Genomic DNA, 27,699 nt, shown 5'->3' with positions numbered 1-27,699 from the left:
AAAGTCCGCAAAGTATCATTGAAACATTTTTATTTTAATTTAGCAGCCAGCTACCAGTGGTCTTTATGTGCCAAAACTTGGCTTTTCTGCTGGCTATAAAATGTCTAAAATTCCTATGTCCATTCTGGAGAAGTTGGAACTCAATAACTAAATTTTCACACAAATATAACAATAAATATTACAGGAAAAGGGAAATCCTTATTGGAATAGAGAAGGAGAGAAAAACATTAACACTAACACACATTATTGTACTTAATTACACAATAAACCCAGCAGTAGTTTAAATTCACATTTTACAAAGAGAACTAAAAATCAAGCAATTTCCTAAATACATTGTTAGTAAACTAAGAACTGGAAATCAAAAATCAAATCTACTGAACCTCAGAACTGATTTAACTACTCCTCTACAAATAACATCCTATGATTTATTTTGCTTAGGACTATAGGGAAAGAATGCATATAGAATGTGTATTTGAAGTGAATATTGGTGAATAAAAAGGATTTGAATGAGGATGATTTGGATGGGGAGATGGAAGGGCCTGTGTAAAGTCACAGAAGTGCTGTGTGTATGATGTGTTCATAGAATGAAAGAAAGACATTCAATGCATCTGGCGTTGAAGGTGCCAGGGAAAGAATACTTGAAGGCACAAGGAATTAAGGCACCCCCAAGAGTGTGAAGGACTAGATGTACCTTGGAAACCAACCAGAATACTGCCTTTCAGAAGTAAACAAACCTTTTGGGGTAACCCTGCTCATAATTTGCATAACCAGCACACAGTGACATCTAATTTTAAATCAGTACTCCCTTAATAGTAATGACTTCCTGACTTGAATCTACCATGCAAATCTATTTCTGAGGTGTCATTTTGTCTATTTTCCTAATCATCAAACCAGATATTTGATAGGGATATGATAAATGTATGCATTCATAAATGAGCTTGAATGGATGGTGAAACAATTTGTATGGTCTTGTTTACAATTATGTGGTCTATTTCCAGGGCACTATCTTACTGATTTCCTTTTTTCTTCTACCCATATTTCTTGCATTACTGAATGTTCATCAATTATGTGCATTCTAGGTATTCTAACACATTTAGAGGAAAGTGAATAAGACATGGATTTTGCTCTCAGGCTGGCTGTTGTTTCATAGCAAAGACACTGCATTTATTTTTTAAGTCTGAGACAATATGATGTGTCCAATATAAACAGAAAACCTCTAAAATCTAAATAAATGAAGAAGAAGAGGCCTCCACTCTGCTACTGACCCGAGTTTTCATTAAATACATGCACCATGGACTGCACAAAGCAGGAAGTATATTGGCTTTCTGCATTCAGGCCACATGAATTCATTAGTTAGGGGCCCAGCTGGGGAAAGTTCTGTGAAGTAGCGGATATACTTAAAATCTTCTTGCTTTGCTGTTCTGGAGATTAAAAGAAATGGTCTTTGTACATGCCTATTAATGTGGCCTGCCCTTTAAATCAGATGTTCCCTTAGGTACATTGTTGGTCTAGTATTCAGTGAACTCACCACGGGAGACACACCCCATCAAAAAGAATGAGATCATTGATATTTGCTCCAAAACTTTACATCATACATTTTGTCATGGTTGTTTAAAAAAATGAAAATGACATGTCCTTCTTTAGAGCTATTAATTGTCACCTGAATTTCATATCATTAAGTATCACGACTAAAAGTAAATCAATTAAACAGAATCGATGGTTCAGACTTTTCAAGCTTTCTATACTCTGTCTTCTAGAAATCACTGCTGGGGAAGACAATCAAGTTTGTCATATGCCATTTATTATGAAAATGTGTCTGCCAGGATAATAGAGTTGCTGTTTATGCAATTTCATACTCCTTTCTAGTTAGCCATTTAAAGGTCAAGAAGAGTAAAAAAAATAGTAAAATTTGGAGATGACTTAGGGAAAGCCTTAGCCCTGCTGACGGGCTGGAGATGGGGCTCAATTGGCTATAACACACAGTTCTGCACTCAAGCTCCCTCTGCTAGTCTCATTCTCATTCCTCCCCTGACAATCAAAGGCATTTCCTTCCATAGCCCTCATGTAGCCATCTTAGGAGAATTAATACTGGGAAGAATTTAGGGCTCCCAGGTTAGGAGAAACTTTAGATACAATAGCTCAGCAAAGCAGTTGCTTTTCTCAAGTACTATGAGTATGTGTGCAAATATTTAACTAAAAGACTGTATTTATTAAATAATCATGGGACATCTATAAAGCAGTTGTGTCTTGTTAACCCCAGAGGCTTATTCTTCACCCTCACTGAGGCTTTGCCTGGTTGATTCCAATAAGGACAAAAGAAAGGCCAAGTTCACCCTGCACCCTTGGATGAAAGTGTGAATGCTCAAAACATTCTTTCACAACTTTTGTCACGTACACATGACAGTTTGTATTAAAGAAGTGGAGTCACTAACAGACTCTTCTGTTCAACTTTACAAGAGAAATATTGTAATACATAAAAATTAAAGACAATAGACTCTCGGTATGCTTCAGATGGGTAATACTAGGGTGCATTTAAAATATTTAATGATTTTAAAAGAAATGTTGAAAACTTGAGCTTTTAATTAATTAATTAATTTCTGGGCATTGTAAACTAGCACTCTACTATGAGTTATATCCCCAGCCCCTAACTTTAAATTTCTTAATGTGTCTTCATTTGCTTTCAAACCATAATGTTCAATAATGGCGCTCTCATTCTGGACGCTGGTGTCTTAACTTAGAAGAAATCACTGCCATTAACTAATTAATTTATTTTTTCTCCCTCAGACCCTGAAATTAGAAACCATGGAGTCTAACACATATTCAAAAAGAAAGAGATCAGTGTTCAGGGATATTGATTAACAACGAATTGAGAATGAAAGTGAAACCCTCACGCTGTTCAAAAATTTGAAATGATTTTGATGAAGGAAATAAAAAAGTTTGTCAGATAGCGACTCCACACACAAATTTTCTAGATCAAACCTGTTGGACCAGTTGCTCTCAGAGCTGCTATTGCAACCTAAGACGACATAAGGGTGATAGAGACAAAGTAAATAGCCATGGAAGGCACTAACTTTCTAAGATGCTTGTCAAAAGTATTCCATCCTGGCTAATTTTTCCCAAGACATTTCAGTGAGAAAACGTTTGGCAATCAATAGCGTCCAGATTTGCTTGGGTTATTGCTGCTGTAGACCCACAGAGTCGATGATGATACCCTAAAAGGTGGTTCTGGTTCTGTGTTTCTCCACCAAGCCTTGCCTTGTCAAGGTGTTTCAGGCTCCTAAGCAGTTTAGGGAAAATTTCAGGGATGCCTAATAAGACTCTCATGTCATTCTATTGCCTATTGTTCAGGTAAACCTTGAGCAGTGACTATGCCCTTGGGCTTGAACTTTACTTGGCTAATACCTATCAGTATTTTTATGACTCACTCTGAGGTGTGGCCAAGTGTAAATGTCTCAGGACTAAGCAAATACCATTAAATCCCTGGAGCACATTGAAAACAGTTTACTCAGGCTGCATAAAGGGAATCTTGGTGCAAGTTTCTGAGACTGTGATTAAATCTAAGCTATTTGTCACAGTCTCCAAAAGCCTTATAAGTAGTGTGAAAGACTAAACTAATTCCCGGGGATTCTGAAAACATAGTTTGGAATTTAACTCTCTGTTAAGCACACCATTTGGCTTTTGCCTGTGGTTCTGTTTTAGATCCTTAAAAAATAAAAAAATAAAATGTTTAAAGAAGTTCTAATTCACATGGATTTGTGTGTTAATCACTTTCTAACAACATTTCATCTCTTGATTAATAATCCTGTCATCCTTCTAATGATTCATTTTAACTCTTAAATGAAGATAATAATTCATTTTAGCTAACATACATATAAAAATAACTGCACAGTTTATAATGTATATCTTAGTAAAGTATCTCAAAGAAGCAAGCACACTGCATGTTTACATTACCAATTGCTATTTACTATAATCAGATGCTTTTCAGGTTTTATCCATGTTTTACAAACTTCTGTCAAAGAGTTGCTGACATTTTTAGAACACTGATATTCTGAAATTTAGTTTACCCAATACTATATTAAGGTTTGAAATAAAACATCTATTAAATAGAAAATTGTTTTGAAAAATCTCAGATAAATTTAATGATAAAATTCTTGGAATATCATTTTAAGCTCTTGAACTTAATTTAATTTTTCAAAATTAAAATAAGTGGACTTATGCATTTTTTATTACATATGGACAAATTATAGTTGGTTTATGGGGACAATGTAGTGGTATGACTTCTGAATATAATATGAAGAGTTTAAAACTAATTGTGCATCCATACTCTTTTTTGTTATGAAAATATTAGATACTATATTCTCTTGTCAATATTGAAATACACAAAAATGCAAGGATGGAAAAAAATCAAACTTCTCAGCCAGTTTCACCCACTTCCACTATCCCCGGCCTCTGCTAACCACGGTTGCTTCTCAGAATTCTGTCGTTTTCAGTTTCACAGACAAAGACAAATGATATTTGTCTGTTTGAGGCCTATTTATCTTAGCACATAGTTCTCCAATTCTAACCATATTTGCACAAATGACAGAATTTCCCTCTTTTCTGAGTCTGGGTAGTATTGTCAAGTGGAATTTTATGATGCAATGTTCCATGGCCATGATTGACACTTAGGCTGATGACCTGGCTATTGTGGATTCAACTACAAGGACCATGATTAGGTAGGCATTGTCTACGTCAAATACCCTCAGTGGGGTTGCTGAATTATATACTAATTCTTTTAGTTTAGAGGACCCCTTATACTGTTTTCCAAAATGGTTGTCCTAATTTTCTGTCTTCCCAACAGCATATGCATCCTATTCAAAAGTTCTTGTTGGTACTAAGCTTCTAAGAGGTGTGGAGCAACGCTCTAATGATCAGTGAGGGGCACATAGTTCCTGTATCTCCTGCCCTTTCACATTTATTTCTCTGAGGGAATCCCGTCAGGTTCGTTGCCTGTTTCTTACTTGGACTGAAAGCAGATCTCAGAGATGCTTCACGTTCTAGACCACCAAAATGAATGGAATCTTGCAGTAGAATATGAGCTCCAATTTACAAATTGAGTTGATGTGATCATTTCTCCAGTGTACAGAGAACGTCAGAAACGTTTCTACCTACTGGGCCTAAGAGGCAGTGTGCAGACACAGAAAAGATGGTCCTCAGTCATTTCACACTTCTACAAATGATTTCTTCCTGGAGAGAGGGCTCAGGGTTGTCATGTGCATTTCGCCCCACTCCCATAATTAGTTAAAAATATAATAAACCACTAAAAAAACAAGTTTCCATTCTTTTTCTTACTGATCAGTGATTCTATTCTGTACTCTCAGAGGTGTTTCCTGCAACATTTAGTAAGAACTCGATTCTACTTCATTTTGTAAGGGAAATGTATATAGTATATAGTGGTCGAATTGTGCTCATGGTTCCCTCACACAGCGACATCTATTGGGCTGAGCGCACGGTGACTGTCAAGCAAGCGCCGCTCCTTTCTTCATTTCACAGGGAGAGAAACTTTCTCTCTTAGTTCAACCACTTCTTTTATTGTGGTCCGGAGAAGAAATTTTCGCCCAACATCAAAGTCAGTTCCGAAGTTTAACGAGTTTTCCTCAAAGCAGTGTTGTTGGAAATACAGAACTGATGTCTAGGTTTACAAGCCCCAACGTGTTGGCACTATTGAAAACAGCATTCTTGAAAAAAAAAAAAAAAAAGTAAAATAATTTTGTACAATTATGTTTTGCGACTGTCTTGGGGAGGAAGGTGCTGGCTATGACTCAGTGTGGAAAGGTCACCAGAATTACTGCCTTTAGGACAATAAGAACGCAGTAAGAAAAGGTACTCATAAAAAGGTTAAACTTCTGAGAAGAGAAGGTTGGTTTCCCTCCCCTGGCTTTAGAAAATTACCTCCAGAATAAAGACAAGATCTGTGCCCTTTAAAAACCGCAACTCTTTGCCTTAAAAGGATGCAGCGATCCTTCATCTGGCAAAACACTGCCTTGCACTTGGATATTTACAGCCAAGCAAAGTCTCATTGCTTTCCAAGAGCCGCGCGCTACAAAACCCTCTGCCAGTGTTTGCTCCAAAGGCAGCGTCGTAGCAGAGTCTAGCCCGCTGCAGGGCATTCCTGCGCCGAGGCCAGCCTGCGCTCCGCCCTCCGGCTCCCGGCCACCGGCTGCCCGGCGCGCCCTGGGTGGGGCGGCGGCCGGTGCAGATGCTACGGGCCACGCGGGGCCGCTGCTGCAGCCGGCTGGGAGGCGCGCCGGGGCAGCCCCAGCAGCGCGCCGCGTTGCTGTAATCGGACACCGAGCGCTCCCCCCAGCGCCGGCCACTTGCCATTCACTCTGAGGTGCCGGCTTGAGCGACGTGGAGCAGGGCTCCGGGTGCCGCGGCACTGCCGGCCGGGGATTCCTTTACAAAGAAACTCCGAGGTCCCCGCAGCAAGAATCCCACCCTCGGGACGCCCCAGACATCCAGGTCTTCCGGGGGAAGGACCGACGGGACTGACGATCCCACCCGGGAACAAGTGGATGACTTCTCGCGGAACGCTTTCCACCTCGGTAAGTGAGACTTGAGATTTTCAGCAACATTCAGAGAAATAGAACTTTTCTGGGTCTGTGTACTGACTTTTCATGCATCGGTGTGCTCAAGTCTGGGCATTTTCTTAGCAGTCCATGCTGTTTGCTAGGGAAGCACTCAGGAGCTGAGAGCAGGGCTGGAGGCTGTGGCACCTGCGGACAGTTTAAATTGGGTATTCCAATGCCTTCTAAGGAAAAATTGGTGGGAAGGACATAAAAGAACTCTTATATGTCATTAGTTCTTAATAGGTAGAAGAAGCACGTTTAACTAACTGCTTGAGTTAAAGGGAAGAAGTTGTAAAGTCACCTGGGAGGGGGCGAGGTGGGGGTACATACAAGACTTGGCTTTCACTTCCCATCCCTAGGTGGGACTGAAGTCAGGTTGTTCAATAGACCAGCTCCATTTGATCTATCATACCCTCTACAATATTATTCTTTGCAGTTGGTGGCGTGTATCTTCTTTGGGACCATATCAGATTAGATACTGGTAATAGCACTAAATTAAAAATGTGTAAATATTTCCAGCCTTGTTAATAAACAGACAAAGGTTAGACATTTTAACGGACAGCCCCCTCCCCCATCCTTTAACTATTAAATCAGCAGATCCCAGGGATAAATTACTAAGGGAAAGCCACCCATAAAATCAATTTTCTTCTAAGTTAATTTAGGGATGACAGGGTGAAGAGGTTGTGGAAGCAGGAAGAAACTGTTTCTTTTGAAAATTAGCAGCACAAATATCTCTAGGGTTTCCTCCATCTGTGTGGTAGAGGCATAGAGTTTCATGTCTGACTCTGTTGCCATCAGTGAGAACAGCTTAGAACTGTTTGTTTGAGATGCATGTTGGGTTTAATTTTTCTTTTTCCTTCTGTGTCAGTGAAGCAATCTTTTCTATTTTAATGGAACTTCTTTACTAAGTAGAATTTAAAATGTGATTCCAATTTAAAGAACATAAAAATTTGCATTATCATTACTGTAAAAATGCATTTCTATATGAAACCTGCATGTCATTTTGCTGTATAATTATACTCAGTGAAAAGTGATAGGATTTCTTTTGTGGTCCAGAGTATATTTGTGTGTGACCACTAGGGTTCCTACAGGTTTGTCATTAGTTAATAGCATGTGTCAGTTTTAGAGCTACAGTTTCTAACAGGAATATTATCTCTCTGATTTATCTTCTGGAATTTTGACAGTCCACTCTCTGGTTGTTTTATATAAAATATGCATTGATGAGTACACCGCCTGGTGGATTACTCACCAACTAGATCATTGGTTTCAATTTGGCACAATTCCATGGTTACCTCATCTACATCATTTAACAGCTGCCTGGTCATCTAAAAACACTGGCAAAAAATTAATTGGAGTCATTTTAGTTATCAGATATTGAATACACATAGATTTATGTATAGAAACACCATTTGAGAGACAGCTAATCCAGAAGAGTTAATGAGCATGGAAGAGAGTGTGAACCTTGAATGGACACATGGACTGTGCCTACTACTGTATTTATGAGGGAGAGTTTTAATTCATCAGTACTCTGTTGGTACCCTCTCAAGTCGTTATAATGAAACAGGTTTTAGGTAGAAAATCAGCTATGGAGTAGCTTTCTTTGGGGAATCAATAAGCTTTTCCTTGCTGCTTTGTTCTGCTTTGACCTCAGCATCATTTTCCTGGAGCATAAAACAGTTCTCCTGTTGTAAAGACTTCACAAATAAATCAAATGTTCCTATTTGAGAAGCAAAGTCACAGCACCTCCTACTGTTTGACAGCAGAACCCCAGGGCTTCTTGTGAAGCAGTTGCTGTCTTCTATAGGGCTGTGAAATGAGAAATCATAAATGTATTATCTCTCTTTTAAAGGTATTTCCCTTTGGATATTAACTTGCAAATCTGAACAAATGGCATTCCAGGCGATTTGTGTGTTGGTTGGAGTATTTATTTGTTCTATCGGTGTCGGAGGATCTTCTCAGCCCCAAGCAAGAGTTTATTTAACATTTGATGGTAAGAGAATTGATAAAACTTCTTGGAAAAATGTTTTTGAGGTCTTATTTTTCTTTCTTATACAGATTAAAAAATAGTAAATTAAAGACAGTAAACTGTCAATGAGGAATAATCTTTAAAGTATCACTGGGCTACTTTTGGGATGGCATGGCTAGTTCTGATTGGTTAACACACAAGCCCTCTGTGGCATTTGAGGTAATGAAAACCCTTGACATGTATGCCATTTTTCTCCTTAAGTTGCTTTGGGTTTATGTGTGTTCCTGGGAGGCGATTATCTCTAGTTAAGTTTTGGATGTTAGCTTCAGAACTGGAGTTGATCTAATTGTATTTTTTCTGTTTCTCAAAGGCTTTTCAGTGGTTGATATATTATTCTAATGAGTTGAAAATGACCTAAAAATAGAACAGTATGTTGACTATTGTATAAAATGTTTTTTCAAGATTAGGAAAAAAGTACGATTTCTGATTTTGACTTATATAAAAAGGTTCCTCAGAGGGCATGATTACCTATTGTGTATATGCATTTAATATATGCTGTTCACATGATTTGCTGATGGATGGTTTTGGGCAGTCAGGTAATTTGAATTAACTGGAGATGTGAAATACAAACTAGATGAGACACCATCACCATGTATATTTTGTTAGGATTCTCATTTCTATGAGAACTTCAGTGTCATGACACATATATTTAGTTTGTTTTGATAGAATGGGTGTTCTCAGACTTTCTTATGCAGGTACCTGAAATTCTCTATTATCTCCAATTTCAAATAGTGCAGTGGTTGGTGCTTATCAGTCTTGTGTCTTACTTTTTCTTTCTTTTTAAGTTGCAAAGTTCTTTCCCCATGGTCATCATAAGCATCGAAGGAGCCAACATTTAGAATTTCCAGAGTGTTAACTTTAATTGCTCCTGTAGTTTCTGAGTTAGACATTCCCCCTAAAACCATAGACAGATTGTTTAGATGTGAATAGGGGAACACTGACTCCATTGAAATGTTCCTGAATTACATCTTACAGTGTGTATTCTCACTTCATCTCCCTAGTTGAGAATCATGTAACGTTTTATAAATAAAAATAAATAAATGTCAAATAAAAATAAATAAATGTCTCAAGAAGAAAAGTAATTTTCTGTATTTCTTTTAGTATACAAGGAGATGAAGTGACATAATATACTATATGTCTAAATCTAGTCTTTTCTACTGAATAAGCACTAACCCAAACTTTTTATGTAAATATTTGCAGCAAGTGATTTCCTAGAGGCAAATTAAGTGTGTAGTTGAAAAGGCAATTGCAAATTATGTTTTTTAGAACAAAATGAAATTCTTATCTTTGAAAACCAGTGTCAGTCTTATACAGGTCAGTGGCTACTGTGCTGTACAAACTGGAAGCTATAATAGACATTTGTCTTACTCTGTGTCTAATCATTTAAATGTTTTCAAAATCAACATAGATTCTTACAGAATTAGGTTGTCCTTAATTTATACCTTATGAAGACTATGGTGTAAAAAGCCACTGATTCAACATTCATAGATATCCTGACTTTTTGTTCATTTCACAAGTATTACTAGTATAAAGTACAGTACACTATCACATAAATACTACTTTAAGGAATTTTATCAACAACAAGAATAATGTAAATAAAACCCCATAATTTTTATGCTAATAATTTAAAAATCTTCTAGAGTAGTATCATGAGTCAATATATTATAGGAAAAATCACTCCAAAATTTTTTAAATGTAAAACTTTCAACAGTTAATTCTTGATTATTTTCTTAGAATATTTCATCATTTATCTACTTAAGATAGCTACTATAAATTTCTTATTATTTAAAGCTTCCATTGCTTTAGTAATAACATATTTTTATAGCAAAGAGCAGGTAACTAAATTTCCTCCAAAATGTTATTTTTTTCTGGATTTTATATTTGCTGTTGGTTTTTGAAAGATGATTTGACACTGTACTTTATATGAGCCTCATTCTCACTGCATAGTACAAGTTGGCCTTCGACTCTTGGCAATTCTCCTGCCTCAGCCCTATGAGTGTTGGAATTATAGGCATGAACTTTCTTACCCAATTTAAAATGGATTATTCTTAACATCAAAGTATAAATCTATGTAGAGGGTTGACAGATTACGGATACATATTTACTTAAATGCAGATACATACTTCACATTTTAAATTTCTGGCACTGTTTCTCATCCTAAAGTCAGAAATTAGAAAATCTTTTGAGGAAATACAAGTTTCATTAGGCAAAGTTCAGTATCCTTTGTCTTGTGCCTCTCCACATCTGTGCTCTCTCCTCATTATCTTGTCCATCAACTCTTTTGTCTTGAAACCTCCCTCACTAACTCTGAGTCTTCTGCTTGTCTTTTGCTGGGTAGAACTTTAGATAAACCTGTTCAGACTCATCTTTCTTCAAGTTCAAGTAAGCACAGCTATCAATGTAAAGGTGTGTGAAAAAAAGAGGAATCTTCTCCCATCCACATTCCATCCCTTCATGGAATAGAATGGACTGATGGACTGATGGAGTGATAACATTTGGGAAGCAGTGATTTATAGGCTTGCCTTCTACACCAATCTAGTGCAAGGTCAAGCAGATGGCCATCAGTCCTACCTGAGAATATCCTTCAGATGATGTTAATTAGTCACATTCCTGCTAGCTAAATTTTCTGTGTCAGGAAACTGACGTCTAGTAGATATTTTATAACTTTAATAATTTTAATTTTATGGAAATAGCATCTCAAATGAATATAAACTTCTTGCCAGTGCTGTCTGTTGACTTTTTGTTGACATAATCCCAATAAAGATCCATAAATTCATAGCATTAATAACATTGAAAATTTTTTCCACATTAAAAATTCTGGAATCCAAAAGGATTGTAAGAAAATTAACTCTTCGATATTTGATGAGGAAATTTTTGTTTTACTTGCAAAATTTTTTTTGTTTTACTTGTTATTGAAAAGCTCTAGACTTTATTTTCAGGAATTCTATCATGCCTTCTATTACAAGATCACAGTTCAGTGCTGTGCAATTTGTTGTGTACCAGTTACATTTAATCTTTAGAAAGTATTTCTTCATAGCCAGGGCCAGGCCTAATAGTGCACTCCTTTAATCTCAGCAGTCAGGAGAAAGTAGCAAATAGATCTCCCTAAGATTGAACTAGCCTGGTCTACATAGTGATTTCCAGGGGAGTCAGGACTACAGACTACCCTCTCTCAAAAAGACCAAAATAATAATTTTTAAAAGAAAATTTTTCTTCACTTCAGAAGAGTATGTCATCCATATTGAATTTATATGAAATCTGATTATTGAGTTAAACAAATTATCATTTCTATTTTAAAATAAAATAAATTCTTGCAAAATAATATTGACTTTTTCAATGAAAATTCAGATTATGAATCTTAGATACTCAATTTACTGAGATAAACTTCATCATGTTTTCTTTCATCCCACTAAATCTGTGGGATCTGTGGTTATGTTATTTATTGCATTTCTGATATCAAAATTTGTATCTACACAGTTTGTGTCTAAATTGATCTTGTTAGCCATTTTTTCATTTTAGCACTCTCTTAAATATTCATATTGTGATTTCATGGTTTACCCCTGTGTTTTTATGTTTAATAGCCATTAATTTATGATTTAAAATTCACCACAACCGAACTTCTTTTTGATGGATGTTCAATTTGTCCTCTCAGGGACTTCCTTGAGTAGAAGCTTAGCTAATTGATTTCCATCTTTTCTCCTGTTAAAATCATTTATTATACAGATTTTCCACAAAAATTTGTTTAAGAAATCTACCACAAATTTTAATAAAGTACATTTTCATCTATAATCAATTTAACTTTTTTCTAATTGTTCAGTTATTTTTTTACCTATTGGTAAATTTCGAAGTTAGTTTAGCTCTATAAAATTCAGTTCTAAGAAAGAATTCTTAATAATATCCTTCTTTATAAAAATACTTTGTATAAAGGGCCTGGTTAGGAGGAAGCGCCAAAGAAGTAGTTTTAGAAATTCATACTCTTGGCATTCTATTAAATCATGGTTTAAATAATTACATCATGGTTGCAAATCATGGTTGTCTGCTACTTTCTGGGTGTGATGCACTGGGGACACTACATAATCTCCTTAATCCAGATCTCATCATCTGTAAGAAAATAGTACATACTTTATAAAACTTTTTTGTATATTTTTATTGATTTTTTGTGTATTTCATAAATAAGCTCTTTACCATTGTTATACCCTCTTCCCCATTGGCACCCTCCCATACCCACCAAGTGGATCATGCATTCTGTCATTTATTTAGGGTCTGTGGAGTCAAGCAAGTGTCCCCATATGTCCCTCAGTGCAAGTTCATCCACTGAGATCTAGTGAGTTTATCTCTATTCACTCCCTCAAAGATGATCAGCTCTTCCTTGCTCAGTAGTAATCAGCTACCTAATAGTTCTTTGGCTAAGATTTGGGCCTGCTGCTCAGTTCTATGCTGGGTTTTTGTCTGCTTGAGTTTGCATGGGTCTTGTGTATGCTGTCACCATTGCTCATTTGAACTTAGAGCAGTAAAACTCTTAAAAGTTAAATGAATTGTGCTTTGAAAGTAGGGTCTATAATGTATATCACATTCTGATACTTGAGTGCATGTGTTATAATTAGTATTTGTAAATGTCTCGAAGTTAGAAATGTAGACTTTTCATTGGTGCTATAATTGCTTCATTCTACTTGTTATAGAGATTGACATTTGTGATTACTTAATAAATGTTGAATTAATATAAATTTTGGTATCTCTCAAGTTGAATACTTCCATAGTTATTATAACCTCCCTTAACCACAACCACCCTCCAGGGATAGATGATAGATGCCAGACAGAATGCAATAGATCTCATTTCTCCATCATACTCCTAGAAGGAACATGAATAGCATAAAGAGAAGGAGATTTTATTACTTTGTACACAGATGCCTGTAGGCTCCTCCTCTAATATATAACTACTGATCAGTGTTTTTTTTTAAACCTACCTACCCCTACACTTCTACTACATAATACCCTAAAGATTCCAAGATTCTCCATATTTTTGAAGTTAAACTTTTTTTCCTTTCATATTGTCTGAGAATCTCATATGAACTCTCTAACCAAGATTATTGGACAGTCACAGGTTCTGTTTTATGGATTGGGCCTTTAATGTAGTCAGAAAGTATTTGATAATACTTTGTATCAAATTCACCCTCCCTGTCTCCTCCCTTACAATTTCCCCTCTGTCCCCCTTTTTTCCTTCCAAATTTATATGCTCTGGTCTTTTTAAACCCACTTGAGTTCATTTAGTGCTGCCTGGACATGCGTAGGTATAAGACCCATCAACTGGAGCATGCGTATTCTCTCACTGAAGAAAACTGACTCCTCTTCTCCCAGCAGCTGTTGTTTCCCTCAGCTAGGGGTGAGTGTCCTGCTTTTCTCCCCCTTCCATGCTGGAATTTGGTCTGGCTTAAGTTTGTGCTTGTTGCCGTAACCACTGAATTCATATATGCAACTGCCTTGCTCTGCTTGAAGAATACAGTTTCGTTGTATTTATTCTCTGCCTCTGAGTCTTACATTCTTTCTGCCTCCTATTCTGCAGTGATCTCAGAGTCTTGGGAGGTGGCCATGTGATATAGATGTGTCATTTAGATTTGTGTACTTCACAATTTTTCTCTGCGTATCAAGCATTTGATGGTCTCTGTGCTAATTGCCTTTATTGAAAGATGCTTCTCTGATGAGGATTGAGAGATGCATTAATCTATGGGTATAATAATTAGTTAGTAGTTGGTTTAATAGTATTCCCTTTTGTCAGAATAATAGTTACGTATCCCCTAGGACCTATGACCTCTCTAGCCAAAGATTCTTGGCCCTGATAACAGTGCCAGTCACAGGTTCTGTCTTATGGATTGGGCCTTAAATGTAGTCAGAAAGTGATTGCCTCTTTGCATAACATTCATGTTACTATATACCAATGGATATATCTTGCTGGGCTAGTCACCACTGTGGCTCACAGTTTTCACATCTGGTGAGACTGAAGTGGCAATTATGTGATTATGTTCTCTTTCTGGTACCATGCATAGTAGCACATTGTACTAGGAAAACTACACGATAGAGATGAAGCTTCCAGGTATGTACCTGATTTCTCCATACTCTACATGACTCAAGCATGTGCTGTCTTCAGCAATAGTCTTAAGCTCAAGTTCTGGAGGGCAACCAAGATCAATGACAATAGCCTGTAATGTTTGGGAGGTCCATTGGACCCCACTGACCAATAACTCCAAAAGAAGTAAATTCCACTGGAATTTTTATGTGACAGCCTGTCTTCCATATGTGAGCTATTATCCTCCAGTTACAGGGTAATTCCATTTAAACTCTTTTTATACCCATCTATGTATATGTATATATGTTAGGAATCTTCTACTGCAATTGGTTTCAATATGATTTTTTTCAAAGGTCATTAGTGTCATTTATCCCTCCCCGTACTCAGTTCTCCACCTGCCCTCTCATTGTCCACCCCACTTAATCCTCATTGCTCTATTATTCCCCATCCCCACTTTGTATCAACTGCATTCTATCACCACTCCCTAGGAACCCCTCCTGTGGCCTTTTACTTGTTTTCTGATGTCTATCAGTATTCCAATCTAAACAGATATGTTTAAGGATTTGAAGCTAGCATCCACATATGAGAAGGGACAATCTGAGATTTGCCTTTGTGGGTATGACATACCTCATTCAGAATGATTATTAGCGTTCCATCCATAACTTTTATTTTTCTTAACAGCTTAATTTATGTGCATATGTACCATATTTTCTTATCCATTCATCAATTGATTGACATCTATGTGTGTATACCTACGTATATATGTAACATTAATAATCAAAGAAATGGAAAAGAACCTAAGAGGGAGAGGGGGAAACATGGGAGGGGTTGGAGTGGGAAGTGGGAAGGGTAGAAATTTTGAAATACGATACTCATTTATGAGATTCTCCAAAATATTCTCAAAAAGTTTTCATTGAGCTATATTTAGAATAGTTTTATGTGATCTCATGAAAATGTTTTATTACAAAGATAAAGAACTTCTTTGAGTAATTATATTTTAAGATTGAGTGACAGCAACCATTCTGAAGGAAACTCATCAGATACAATCTAGCACTAAAGAAATAATCTACTTATATGGAGGTTTTATTTCCTCTTGAAAACACCCAAATTATCAAATGTTATCATTTAAAAAATAGCATACTAAGTGCTGAGTTACCAGTTTTACTATGTACTATTATGCTTAGAAAATAATGACTTAAAAACAGGCTCAAACTAAGGTATACTAAATATACCACAGGCTTCCCCCAGTCTGATGATCATTGCATTAAAGAGGCTGAAATTCAACTTTCTGTCCACATTTTATTTTGTCTTAGAATTCTTGGTCATCAAGGCACTCATGGAAATATTTTTATGCACTAATAAAGGTATAAAAGCCCTTTCGCTTGTATAATACTTTGGTATTTTTTAAATCCAGGGTGGAGAAGTTGACTAAATGAGCCCACAATTAACTGTTGGGCTGGGCTCACAAGAACAGTGAGGACATGCTACTACCAGTGTGTTGTCTTCCTAGTTTAGCAGTGATTATGTTATGTGAACCTGAGAAAGAAAATGACAATTCAGAGATTAAGCTCCATAAAGATTTCTATTATTTTGATATGTTTTTCTTTGTTAAAACTGGCCAGTCTTCAACTCAAGGTTAAGTTTTGCCATTAGATATGAATTGCATTGGTTTAAAGACATAAAAGTGATTGAAGATGAATTCCTAATTGGAAAACAGATGTGTTAAGAGTAGAGACTTAAAGAGTGTCAGGGCATCAGTGGCTTTGCGGTCTTGCTTTGTCTTTCCTTGTGCTTTCATTCACTGCTGAGTTTTCAGTAACAAGCTGTGAAAGTCCTTAGCCCAGGGGTAGAATAAAAATGAGAAAACATTTCATTTCTAATTAAAGATGACAAAACATCTTTTATCTTGTAATATCTGCCTCATTTGCCAAGCACCTTAGTTAATTAAGCAGCAAATAAAAGGGCCCCTGAGAACTAGTGAGCAACACACAAAAGCTGATGAATTGTTATTGGATAATAAACTCAAAATAATGAATTACCTCTTTATGAACTCCACTAACATTGATATTACCAGGCACAGTTGTTGAAAACAGTTTGTCTTCTGGTTGCTCAAGAGATAAAGTAAAGACAATTGATCCTTTTTTCTCCATTCGTCTTGAAGAATGTTCACTCTGTACTGAAACATCTGAAATACTCAGGTCTCAGGAAAGTTGTGGTACCATGGTGCCTTTCAAGTCTTTTTACAATGGCCTACGTTAAGTGTCACATAAGGATCTTGACTATCACTTATATGTTTTAACATACCAAACTCAAGCCCGAAAAGGGGTTTTGTACAAGCAAAATCTCTCTGTTCCACTCCTTTTGTGGCAGTGTCATTGATAAATGTATGTGTGGGTCGTATATTACTTAAAACCGAACCTTGAGTAGGGTAATGTAAAATAGCAAGCTACAAATAGTTCTAAGGCACACTTGCATTAAGTGATGAGAAAAATTTTAAGGAAATGAAAGAATGCACTTTGTTTCCCTCATACATTGTTATAGGTCTCCAATAATTCAAAATAAAGCTGGATTTCTTTTATAAGCCCAAACTGAAGTGGAGAATTTTAGTTCAGGAATTGCAAAGAGTGACTCTAGTGAAATATTAGGCCAGAAATTATTATAGTGTTATGTTCTTTATCTCTTCTCTTAGAAATCATTAGAAAGAATGTAAAAATCCCTGTTTTCCTTTTTAAAAATATTTTATTATTTTTAATTTTATGTGTATGAGTGTATTGTCTGCATGTAGGTAAGTGCACCTGTGTCGTGCAATGCTCTCGGAGGACAGAAGACGCTATCAAAACACCGGGAACTGGAGTTATGAGAGGGTGTGATCCCCTGGAACAGGAGTTATGGATGGTTGTTAGCCACCATGTGGGTGCTTGGATTCAAACCTGGGTCCTCTGCAAGAGCAACCTCTTAACCTCTGAGCCCTCTCTCCAGCCCCCAAACACTAAGATTTTTTAAAATTCAGCTTATTAAATTGATCTCATGATCCCCTGGAACAGGAGTTATGGATGGTTGTTAGCCACCATGTGGGTGCTTGGATTCAAACCTGGGTCCTCTGCAAGAGCAACCTCTTAACCTCTGAGCCCTCTCTCCAGCCCCCAAACACTAAGATTTTTTAAAATTCAGCTTATTAAATTGATCTCATGGTGTTCTTAACCACTAAGCCGTCTCTCAACCCCCTGTTTTCCTTTTGCAAAAAACTAATTATTATTCTAGGTGAGTTTCCCTGGATACTATAAAGCATTCTTCTGATGTTGAAATGTATGTTATGATGTTACACTGATATGAAACTGTAAGATTCCTGGAAAGGTGAACAAAGAGGGAATGTTTCATTTCAAAGAACGAACTTATATACTAGGGTCCTTCAGTCATGCAGCCACAGAATTCTATAAGAAAATGTATCATAGCCCATAGAATTCCCACAGAAAGGCACATCCAAACATTTATTTTAAAAACATGCACTCTCCATCAACTCAAAATGAAAGAGTTCATTTTCAATTTATTCCCTTGTTGATTAGATATGTTGATATCTTGTTCACCTGTATCTATAAACCTATCACTTATATAACTTCTATTTATTTTGATTTAGGAAATGCATAAACAGAGTTAAATTTTGTATTTTCCATCCTTCTCGGGTATGTAAACTATTTTTGTCTTAAGTACTTCTAAGATAATTTTAATAGTTTATATTTATTATAATTGTTGTTGTCACTAATACGGTCTATTTGGCCAGTAATATCTTAAGTAGTTCCTGTTACCTCATGTAATTCTGTAACAATACTATGTGTTAGGCACTCTTTCGACCCTCAAAATGGAAGTAAGAAAATTGAACAAGTGATATGAAGTCATATAGATACAAAGGGGAAAAATTAAAATACAAGCTGTCATGTCTGATTCCAGAGCCAGAACCCTTTCTGTAAGCAATGGTAGAATTTGTTTCAAGACTTAACAAAAGCCACAATTAAAAGAAGATATTTTCTCAAGAAGGTGTTCTACAAATTCACTTTACCATGTCAGAGCAAAAAGTAGAAAATTGGTTATTGAAGGCTAAAGGGTAAAAGGAAAAAGATAGGAAAATACCATAGTATTCCACACAGCACAGTGAGTTGTTGTAGGTCACAATAAATAATTATGCAATTTGCAAAGAACTAGGAAAGAGGTGTTTGAAGTATCACAACACAGAATCATAGAGGACCAGTGGTGGGTGTAGCTGTGGAAGATAGGAAGGCATGTTCCCAAGGCCTTGGTTTAATTTGTAGCAGCAAATCAAATGACCCCACACACAGAAACAACAAAAATGCCTAACATAGCAACTTTATAAAGAGATGGAAATGCTAGCACTTCTGATTTGATTGTTGCACATTGTTCACATGCATTGAACTATCATCACAGCATACTCCATAATTATGCAAAATTATTTTGTGTAGACCCCCCCAAAAAAAGAAATACAAAAATTTTAAAGGAAGTAAGAAACAAGAAAAAAGAAGTGTTTCGCTATTCCTTGAACTGCCAGTATGTCAGGTGAAAGCTGCAGGTAGCCCTCCTCAGGATACAGCGATTTTGCTGAGGTAGGTCCAGTTTTTTCTTGTGGCTCTGGAAGAAGACTGAACTCATGTAAAAATCAACTGTAAAGAGCATAGTGTTTACTTTCATCACTTTCCTTGCACATTTGTCAAGGTATATTTCTGTGGGGTCACTGTACCTTACACTTTGTCCTTTTTAAAAAAGTGATTTCTCACTGGGCGTGGTGGCACACGCCTTTAATCCCAGCACTCAGTTGGATCTCTGGGAGTCAAGGCCAGCCTGATCTACATAATGAGTTCCAGGACAGCTGGGGCTACAGGGACACACTGTCTCAAAAAGACCAAAAAAAAAAAAAAAAGTGATTCCCATGTTTGTTTGTTTGTTTGTTTTTTTGCAACATTGCAGCACTGCCTAAATATAGCACTGAAACCCATTTAGTTGTTCCATTTTTTCAACATCTTTTACATGAGGAGGATTAAGAAAACTATCATTTTTGTTTTAGATGTGTTACCATAAAGAAGTAAAACATAAGAGTTTTGGTAAAGCATGCTTCCAGCTTTGAATAGTCCAATGCTCTTTGCTTTCAGTATTTTCGTGTATCTAATATAGTCGACTTCTTTTGTCAAAGAAACCAAATTTAGAAGCAACAGAAAGGTGAGACTTTTGCTAGCACAGAGTATGAGTTGGCAAGAAAGGCCCACTAGAGGCAGAACCAGGGCCTGAGCCATGAGCTATTTTAGGCCAGGAAGCAATGTGCTGAGCTGTAAAACATGGCAAATCCTCTCTGCCTTCCAAGGGGCAGACTTCTCGGCAGCCATGACTTCTAGCCTCCCTCCTTATCCAGTAGGAATTTACTGCTTCAGAGCTCTCAGTTTGATACCTTAATGCCCAGAGCATTTTCCTTGTTGCAGAATCTCCTTGTTATCTCACTTGCTACAGAATTTCTCTACACAGAGGCCTTGAGAGGTCAAGTGTTTGCTCAGGTCCTGCAGCTTGATGGGGACTCTGCCAGCACTAGAGGACAGGACAGCTTAAGAATAATCATGATTAATACTTTTGTTGAATCAGAGACACCCTATGAATCATAGTACCAAATCTGAAGAGATGAGGATAAAACACTTAGCCATAACATGTGTTAAAATTTTAATTAGCTTTATATTAACTTAAATTTTTAATTAGTGACTGATTTTTTACAATAATTTGAATATAATTATGTTTTATCTTACTCATGTAATTAATTTATTTGCCACACTGAAAACCACACTCAGAGTCTTAAACGTACTGGACAAGCATTCTACAATGATCTATATAGGTATGACCAATAGCAGACTTTAAATATAGTTAGCATAACACATATATTTAGAATAAAAAATATATTTAGCATAACAAATGCTTAACAACTGAAGCAGAACATCAATACACAAATTCCTTGTTTTTGTTTATTCCCCATTATTCATGGGAATTCATCTGCATACTTCTGATGTTTTGACTTTCCCAAGTGGCTGCTCTTATAATCAAGTTAACTTGATGTGCTACATACATACATCAGAATTCAGTTTTCCCCCATGATGAATCCCTAACTTATTCTATCCTGCATATTTCCTTAGTAGAAAGATTATGTATTAAGTTTGTGTCCTGATTTGAAATGATGGCAGTAAAAGCGATATTCTTGCCTTCTTGAATTTTAACATTTACTAACAGGAGAGATTCTTGATAAGAAAACTATAAAGCAGTCTACAAAATGATGGCAGTAAAAGCGATATTCTTGCCTTATTGAATTTTAACATTTACTAACAGGAGAGATTCTTGATAATAAAACTAAAAAGCAGTCTACCTAATTCCTAAATTATGACATCACTAATTATTTTTTTTAAATAACCAGACCTGAGACTTTAAGTTTTGGTAAAATCAGTCTTATATAATGTAGTGGCCAGGTCAAGTCTCTAGTCTTCCTGGTATTCATAAACCAAAGAAGTTTTAGGTATATAATTTTACAGAAGACAGTCTCTATTCATCTAAGAGGAAGATCAGAATATTGACCTAGCAAAAACAAAACTTTGACTCAGTATTAATTGTGCTAAGGGGCTAGAGAGATGGCTCAGCAGTTAAGAACATTGGTTGTTCTTGCAGAAGACCCAGTTTCGAATCCCAGCACCCACATGGCGGTTAACTGTTTGTAATTCAAGTTCCCGACAGCCTCTTATGTCTTCTGCAGGCATTGCATTAGATGGGTGCACTTATCTACATGCAGGCAATACACACACGCACATAAAATAAAAAAAATAATTTTTTTAAAAATATCAATAGTGTTAAAGAAGAATCTGCTAGATTCATGAAAAACGTCTCTCCTTAAATAAAATTTCACATTCTAAATAATGAAATAATCGTGAAGAATGAATATATACAAACTAAATATAATATACATACATACAGGGTCTAAAAACAAAATCCCATTGCAGTTTAACACCTAACAATATGTTGTTGGGCTGGTGAGATGGCTCAGTGTATAGCTCTGCTTGCTGCCATACATGATATATAGCAAAAATTCTATAAAATTAATATATTGCTGTAAGTGCACAGAACAAAACCAGACAATAGGAACAAACATTCTATTCTTGGTATCATTTTAATGTGTTATTGTTTTTTGCTCTATATTTATGAATAGATATAGGTTTAAGATTATATAATAATAGGAAGATTAACTCAACATGCAATTTAGCACTTAAAATGTAATTGTAACACTTAGCTATGTAATAACAGCTTAGTACGAGTTGAAGACCAGGAGTGGAAACTGTGACTTGCATATCTGAACCCCAAACACTTCCCACCTCTGTACTGATTTGTTGAAGAAACACTGGCAGGAAGGTGCCAACTTGTCTTTAGCGCACGTAAAAGTATAGTAAGCCGGTGAATGGCCCCATAAGGTAGAAGATGTATTCACTTGTTCTCGATCTGCTTCTGTTTCCAGGGAGCTTTTTCAACCCTCGTTGCCAGTGCAACTATGTACATTTTAATGTTACAGTGATGTGCTTGCTGAAGAGTGAGCAGAACCCCAAATATAGAATATGTATTTACTTTTGTGCTTTTGTTTTCTACGATCTTCAGTTCACAAAAAAGGTTTTTTTGTTTTTTGTTTTTTGTTTTTTTTTGGTCTTTTTAAGACAGGGTCTCCCTGTATCCCCAGCTGGCCTGGAACTCACTATGTAAACCAGACTGGCCTCGAACTCACAGAGATCCATCCGCCCCGGAGTGCTGGGATTAAAGGCATGTGCCACCATGCCTGGCTCCAGAAAAAGGCTTTTGTTCTCCTTTGTAAATAGATGTAATTTAGAGCAGACTATGGGATCTATACCTGATCTTCATTCAATTATGAAGATTATAATTGCGTGTAACAGACGATTTCCCAGCAGCACTATGAAAATTCAAACCTCAGGTCCTTAATGAAGGGAAAACCCTACCTTTATTGTGTCCATGCATTAAGGTTAGGTCTTAGCCATATAGATGGCCATTATAAACGGTAGAATGATAGTCCAGAAGGACTGCAATTTGTAACTCAGGGGTCTTTTGTTTAATGGAATAAGTGAATATTTTCAGGGTAATTAAAAACTGGTTTGTGTGAAATATATATTTCCATTTAGCTTCACTTCAGAATAGATTAAATATCTCTATACGTATATACAAACTATTCAACATATTGAATTGAAAAGCATTTTGTTTGCTTTTTTTGAGACAAGAAATCATGAAATCCAGGATGGCCTCAGCCTTTTTTGTAGCCAAGGCTGTCCTTGAGCTTCTGAACCTCCTATCTCCCTCTCTGTGGGGCATGTTCACACCCAGCCCTGAACTGAAAATTTTTTAGTAAAGAAACTTCAATGAAGTTCTTTTTATAATGGTTCCAATTTCTTAAATATAAAAGGAATCAAAATTAGAGCAAAAAGAAAAATTCATAACTCAAATTAATCCCTAATTTGAAAAGAATTATTGAATGATGCAATTTGTATCCGTGGGTAATCAGAAACCTCACTGCTCTCTCAATGATATCATTATGTATCTGTATCTAAAGGCTATATACTAATAATGGGAAGAAATTGGAGTTTTATTGCTATTATATAGGAATGCCAGTTCAAAAACAGTCATTCTTTATAGAAACAGTCTTTCTGGACTCAAAAGCTTCCAATTTTGTTGATCTAGCCAGCCAGATTGTCGATCCATAAGTACAAGCATATGGGCTTTTTCCCCGTTTCCCTGAGCAGTAATGGGGAGAACATTTCAAGAAACCAGAACATTAAGCTGGAATAAAACAATGAGTGTATTATCATCACCAAAAGAGCATTTTGAATTTTATTAGAAGAAACCAATTAGATGTTATTTTCAGGCAAAGAGCTTGGCATGGCTTCAGAAAACTACTTCTCTGACTAGGGCAGAGGCTTGGAAGGCACAGAGAACAGATCTTGCTTAGAGTTTTGACAGCTTTAATGCACATGCCACTGGGCTTTTCTTCTTTAAACTGACTGATTCCCTTAAAAGCCATGCTTCCTGCCACTGGTCTACATAATTACCTCAATTCCGTTTTCCATTAGTCCTGAAGCCTGCCAGTACTCCTAGAGTTCTAAATCCTACTGTGAAAATGTAATTATGCAAGACTTTTTCAGGGAAACCTAAAAATGTCCATGTCCTATACAACTGTATTTTTTGTTTTGATATGTAAAGTAGGATAAACAATTCTTTATGCCAATTTTATATCCATTGGTTACTCATCTAATTATATTGACAATGGTGGTGTAAGCACTCTTCTATTATAGAAGGAAAATAACATTCCATGACTTTGTTTTCTCAAAGGAAAAGTGGCATATTGCTTTGATACAGAATATTGAAACGTTCTGATGTGGGGCTCTAGCAAATTAGTGCTTTTATCCCTATTTTGTCTATAAAATTTCTATTATAATTTGTATATTGTCATGTCCTGCATTTGTTTCCTTCACCTTAAATTTATTTTCTAATTTTCTAATATGTATTTTATAATTTTTTGTGCAAATAATTACCAAAAAAAATTAAGTTTAAAATGTATTGGCTGGGGGTTAAGGGTTTCCCATGTAAGTATGAGGAGCAGGATTGGAATCTGTACCATTCATGTGAAAACTGGGTAGGTTTAGTATCACCCCCCTATAATTCCAGCAGTCAGGAGGCAGATAGATGGGATGCCTGGATGGTAAGCTGGTTAGCAATATAGCTGAATCGGTGAGCTCCGTTCTGCTAGAAACCCTGCCTCAATGTAGAAAGTAGAGAATGACAGCAGAAGATTTCTGACATCAACCTTTTGGCCTATGCAAGCACTTGAATGCATAGACATGTGCACCCGCACATATATGTGCTCCTATACACATAAACTACACATTCAGACACATGCAAAAATTAGAAAAAAAAGGAAATTTTAATTTTAAACTTTGCTCATTCATCTAGTAGTGAATCTACTTCTTTTGCATCATCATCTTCCCTTGTTTATGTAAGAGTGTGTGGTATGTGTGGGCATGAGTGTGTATGAGTGCCCATGTATATGTGTGTTTAGTATGTGTGTATGAGTGTGTATAACAGTGTTCATGACTGTATGTGTGCATGAGTGCGTATGTGTGTGTTATGTGTGTATAAATTTATGTAGGTGTATAAGTGTATGATTTTTGGGTGTATGTGTATGAATGTGTGTTTATGTGTGAATTTACATGTTGTGAGACAAAGATGATCTTGATATTCATCCCAGGATGGGCACAAGGCTTCAGGACCCAGGTGCTGGGATGCTTAGCAAAAATGGAGTTAAGGAGGCCAAATGTTAAGATGCGTCATTTAATTCTATTTTGGAAGTCAAATTCAGTGCCAATGATATTTCAGTGAAGTTCCCTCTAAAGTGAGAGAATTTGAGAACTTTTTCTGATTTTGCTTATGAGTATAAAAATATATTCGATTTTAATACCTGAAGGTAAGTTTGTTGAAATCCATTACCCATATGGTCAATGTTCAAGGTGTGTCTCAGTATTCAATTCCAGTCATGCTAAACTGGAATCTGGAAAATATTAGAATTTATTGTGAGAATATTAAAGATTAATATGAGAAAAAAATATTGGGTCTTTTTATAAATATTAGGTCCATCTGTCTCATATTCTTTTCTTTCAAGCTATGCATCCACTTACCCTCTTTATGGCAGCAGCTCAATAATTACTTTTCAAAAAAGACTCAATAAACTGCACTTAGTTCCACAGATATTTTAGCACCTACCTTACTCAATGTTGTGTTCTTCTACATCTATATACACAAAGAAATGTGTCATGTGTCCTCTCCTCCCACTATATTAAATAGAATAAACCAATCACGTAAAGAGCTATTACAATTGGCAAACCCTGGTGTGTGTCATGAAAGAAGCATGGACACTGTGGAGAGGTGATTTTTTTCAAAGAAAATTTGTATTAATGAGCTTGGAATTTTATCTTTAAACCCACTGTAAGCATGAGACACTTCTCCATCAGATACTGTCACTTTATCTTAGCTTTAGATGGAATTTGGAGTAACTTAAATTTAAATACCAAGGATGAAGTTATTGCTCATAGTGAAAAGTCTCAGATACTTTGAGTCAAAGCCTGTTGGCTGAGCTTTGTTTTTACATTCCAGATTTCAGGCAGTGCCTGTAACTATGCAATCATTATGGCTGCCTGATATATCAATTGACTGGCATGTTGACTCTTGGTGCAGAACTAACTCCCAATGCCCAGGACATTAAGATCTTGACTACATTCAGTGATGGTGGGCACTGCCTTCCCAGTCCTTTTCATTTTTCTCATTATCTCATTGCCTTCTCTTCATTCCTCCCCATACCTGCCATGTTCAAGGATGGAATCAAAGGCACGAAAGAGCATTAGTTTATTTGCATGTATTAATATAAGTTGTTATATAACCCAGGCTGACCTCAAACTTACAATCCTGCCTCTGCCGCTTGAGTGCTAGGATTGCATCATTGAGACTATTCTAAACTATTAGGAATTTTAAATTATTTATTCTTTAGAAATGTCTTTCCTGCTTGATGACAACTTCTGTAGCTGAATTTAGATGTTCTTATCTTTGTATTTTCATCCTCACTAACACTTTTCCTTCACCATCATAGGAACTTAAGACTGGAACTTAGAAGAAAATTAAATATGAATTCACATAAAATTCTGTAATTTTGAATTTTTTAAATAATGGGTAAGCTTAAATCTGTGACTATAGAGCCATGAGTCCACACCATGGCTACAGACTCGCCAAAAAGCTTTTTAAAAATTGTGATGCCAAAACCACATCTCAGACTAAGTGGTAATGTATTTCAATTGTGAAAGGTCTTACAGCTGACCTCTATTTCCGTCTCTCTTTCTCTCTCTTGGTATCTCTTTCTCTGTCTCTGTCTCTCTTGCTCTCTCTTCCTTCCCTGCCCTCAAACCCTTATCTTTCTTCTTTTTTTTTCCACCATGACATGATGCAATAAGAATCCTCTCACCAGATGTTGGCCCCTTGATCTTTGAATTTCTTAGCCCCTAGAACTTAAAGCAAATAAGTTTCTGTTATTTACAAATTACTCAGTCCTAACCAGTGTGTTGTTGTACTATGATATGAGTTATGAGAGATAGGAAGGGGGAAAATGGTTATCTCACCCTGGCTTTTGTTATGGAATCATAAAGTATCAATAATTCCAAGATCTGTCATAATATGATCTTATTCTTCTTTTAAACTATCTTGACTTAGGTATATTGTCAATGATTCCACTGCCTTAGGTCATTTCTGTGATGTTCCTACTGCCATGGAGGCAGGAGATTCCTGGGCTAATGGACCATATTTCTGCCTTAGTAGATACAGTACTGTAGAGAATAAAGAATAAGTCCATAGACTTGTGGTAGTTAGGGCTGGGATTCCATTGGGAACTACTGCAAACCACTGGAAAGCAAGATTGTCCTTGCCATTATCATTACGTATCATTTTTCTGCGATATCATGGCATAATTATTACATATTCTTTGTTTATAAGACATTTCTATGTTAAATTTGAATGTGTACATGAGCATATGCCCGTGTGTGTGTGTGTGTGTGTGTTAGAGAGCTGGTACAAAGATTTATAGTTTTTTTGTGTGACCAGTATGTTATGTGGACTTTGTCTGAAACACAGCCTTCATACAGTTTGAAGAAGAACTGACTTGCTCTAACAGAGAGCTCACATGTAGGAAAAATTTAGGTTTACAGTTAATGAAGTTGAAATACATTAAGCAATCTTATGGTCAGGACCATTCAAATCAAGTACTTTGGGTCTCTGAAAATGTCATTGTTGACTGTGACAGGTATGTCATTTTAATCATTTGAAAACAGCATGAACTAACATTTACATATTCTTTCTCAATAGTTTATAACTTTCTTGAATATATCATG

The 27,699-nt window shown here is 36.3% G+C and overlaps 1 protein-coding gene across 1 annotated transcript in view; it reads left to right on the top strand.

Moving 5' to 3' along the window:
- The first annotated feature begins 6,266 nt into the window (after positions 1 to 6,266).
- The window catches only part of Sema3c (semaphorin 3C), a 181,790-nt gene continuing 160,357 nt past the window's right edge, over positions 6,267 to 27,699 (top strand). The window contains exons 1-2 of the mRNA XM_008828988.3: positions 6,267 to 6,584; positions 8,458 to 8,598. Of these exons, the coding sequence (XP_008827210.1) occupies positions 8,496 to 8,598 (103 nt within the window). The 5' untranslated portion in view covers positions 6,267 to 6,584; positions 8,458 to 8,495. The remainder of the gene's footprint in view (positions 6,585 to 8,457; positions 8,599 to 27,699) is intronic.

This window comes from Nannospalax galili, unplaced genomic scaffold (genome assembly GCF_000622305.1).
Source record: "Nannospalax galili isolate Female #2095 unplaced genomic scaffold, S.galili_v1.0 scaffold973, whole genome shotgun sequence".
NCBI classification, from domain to species: domain Eukaryota; kingdom Metazoa; phylum Chordata; class Mammalia; order Rodentia; family Spalacidae; genus Nannospalax; species Nannospalax galili.
Note: the sequence above shows the minus strand (reverse complement) of the source record. Positions and strands in the feature narration are given on the sequence as shown.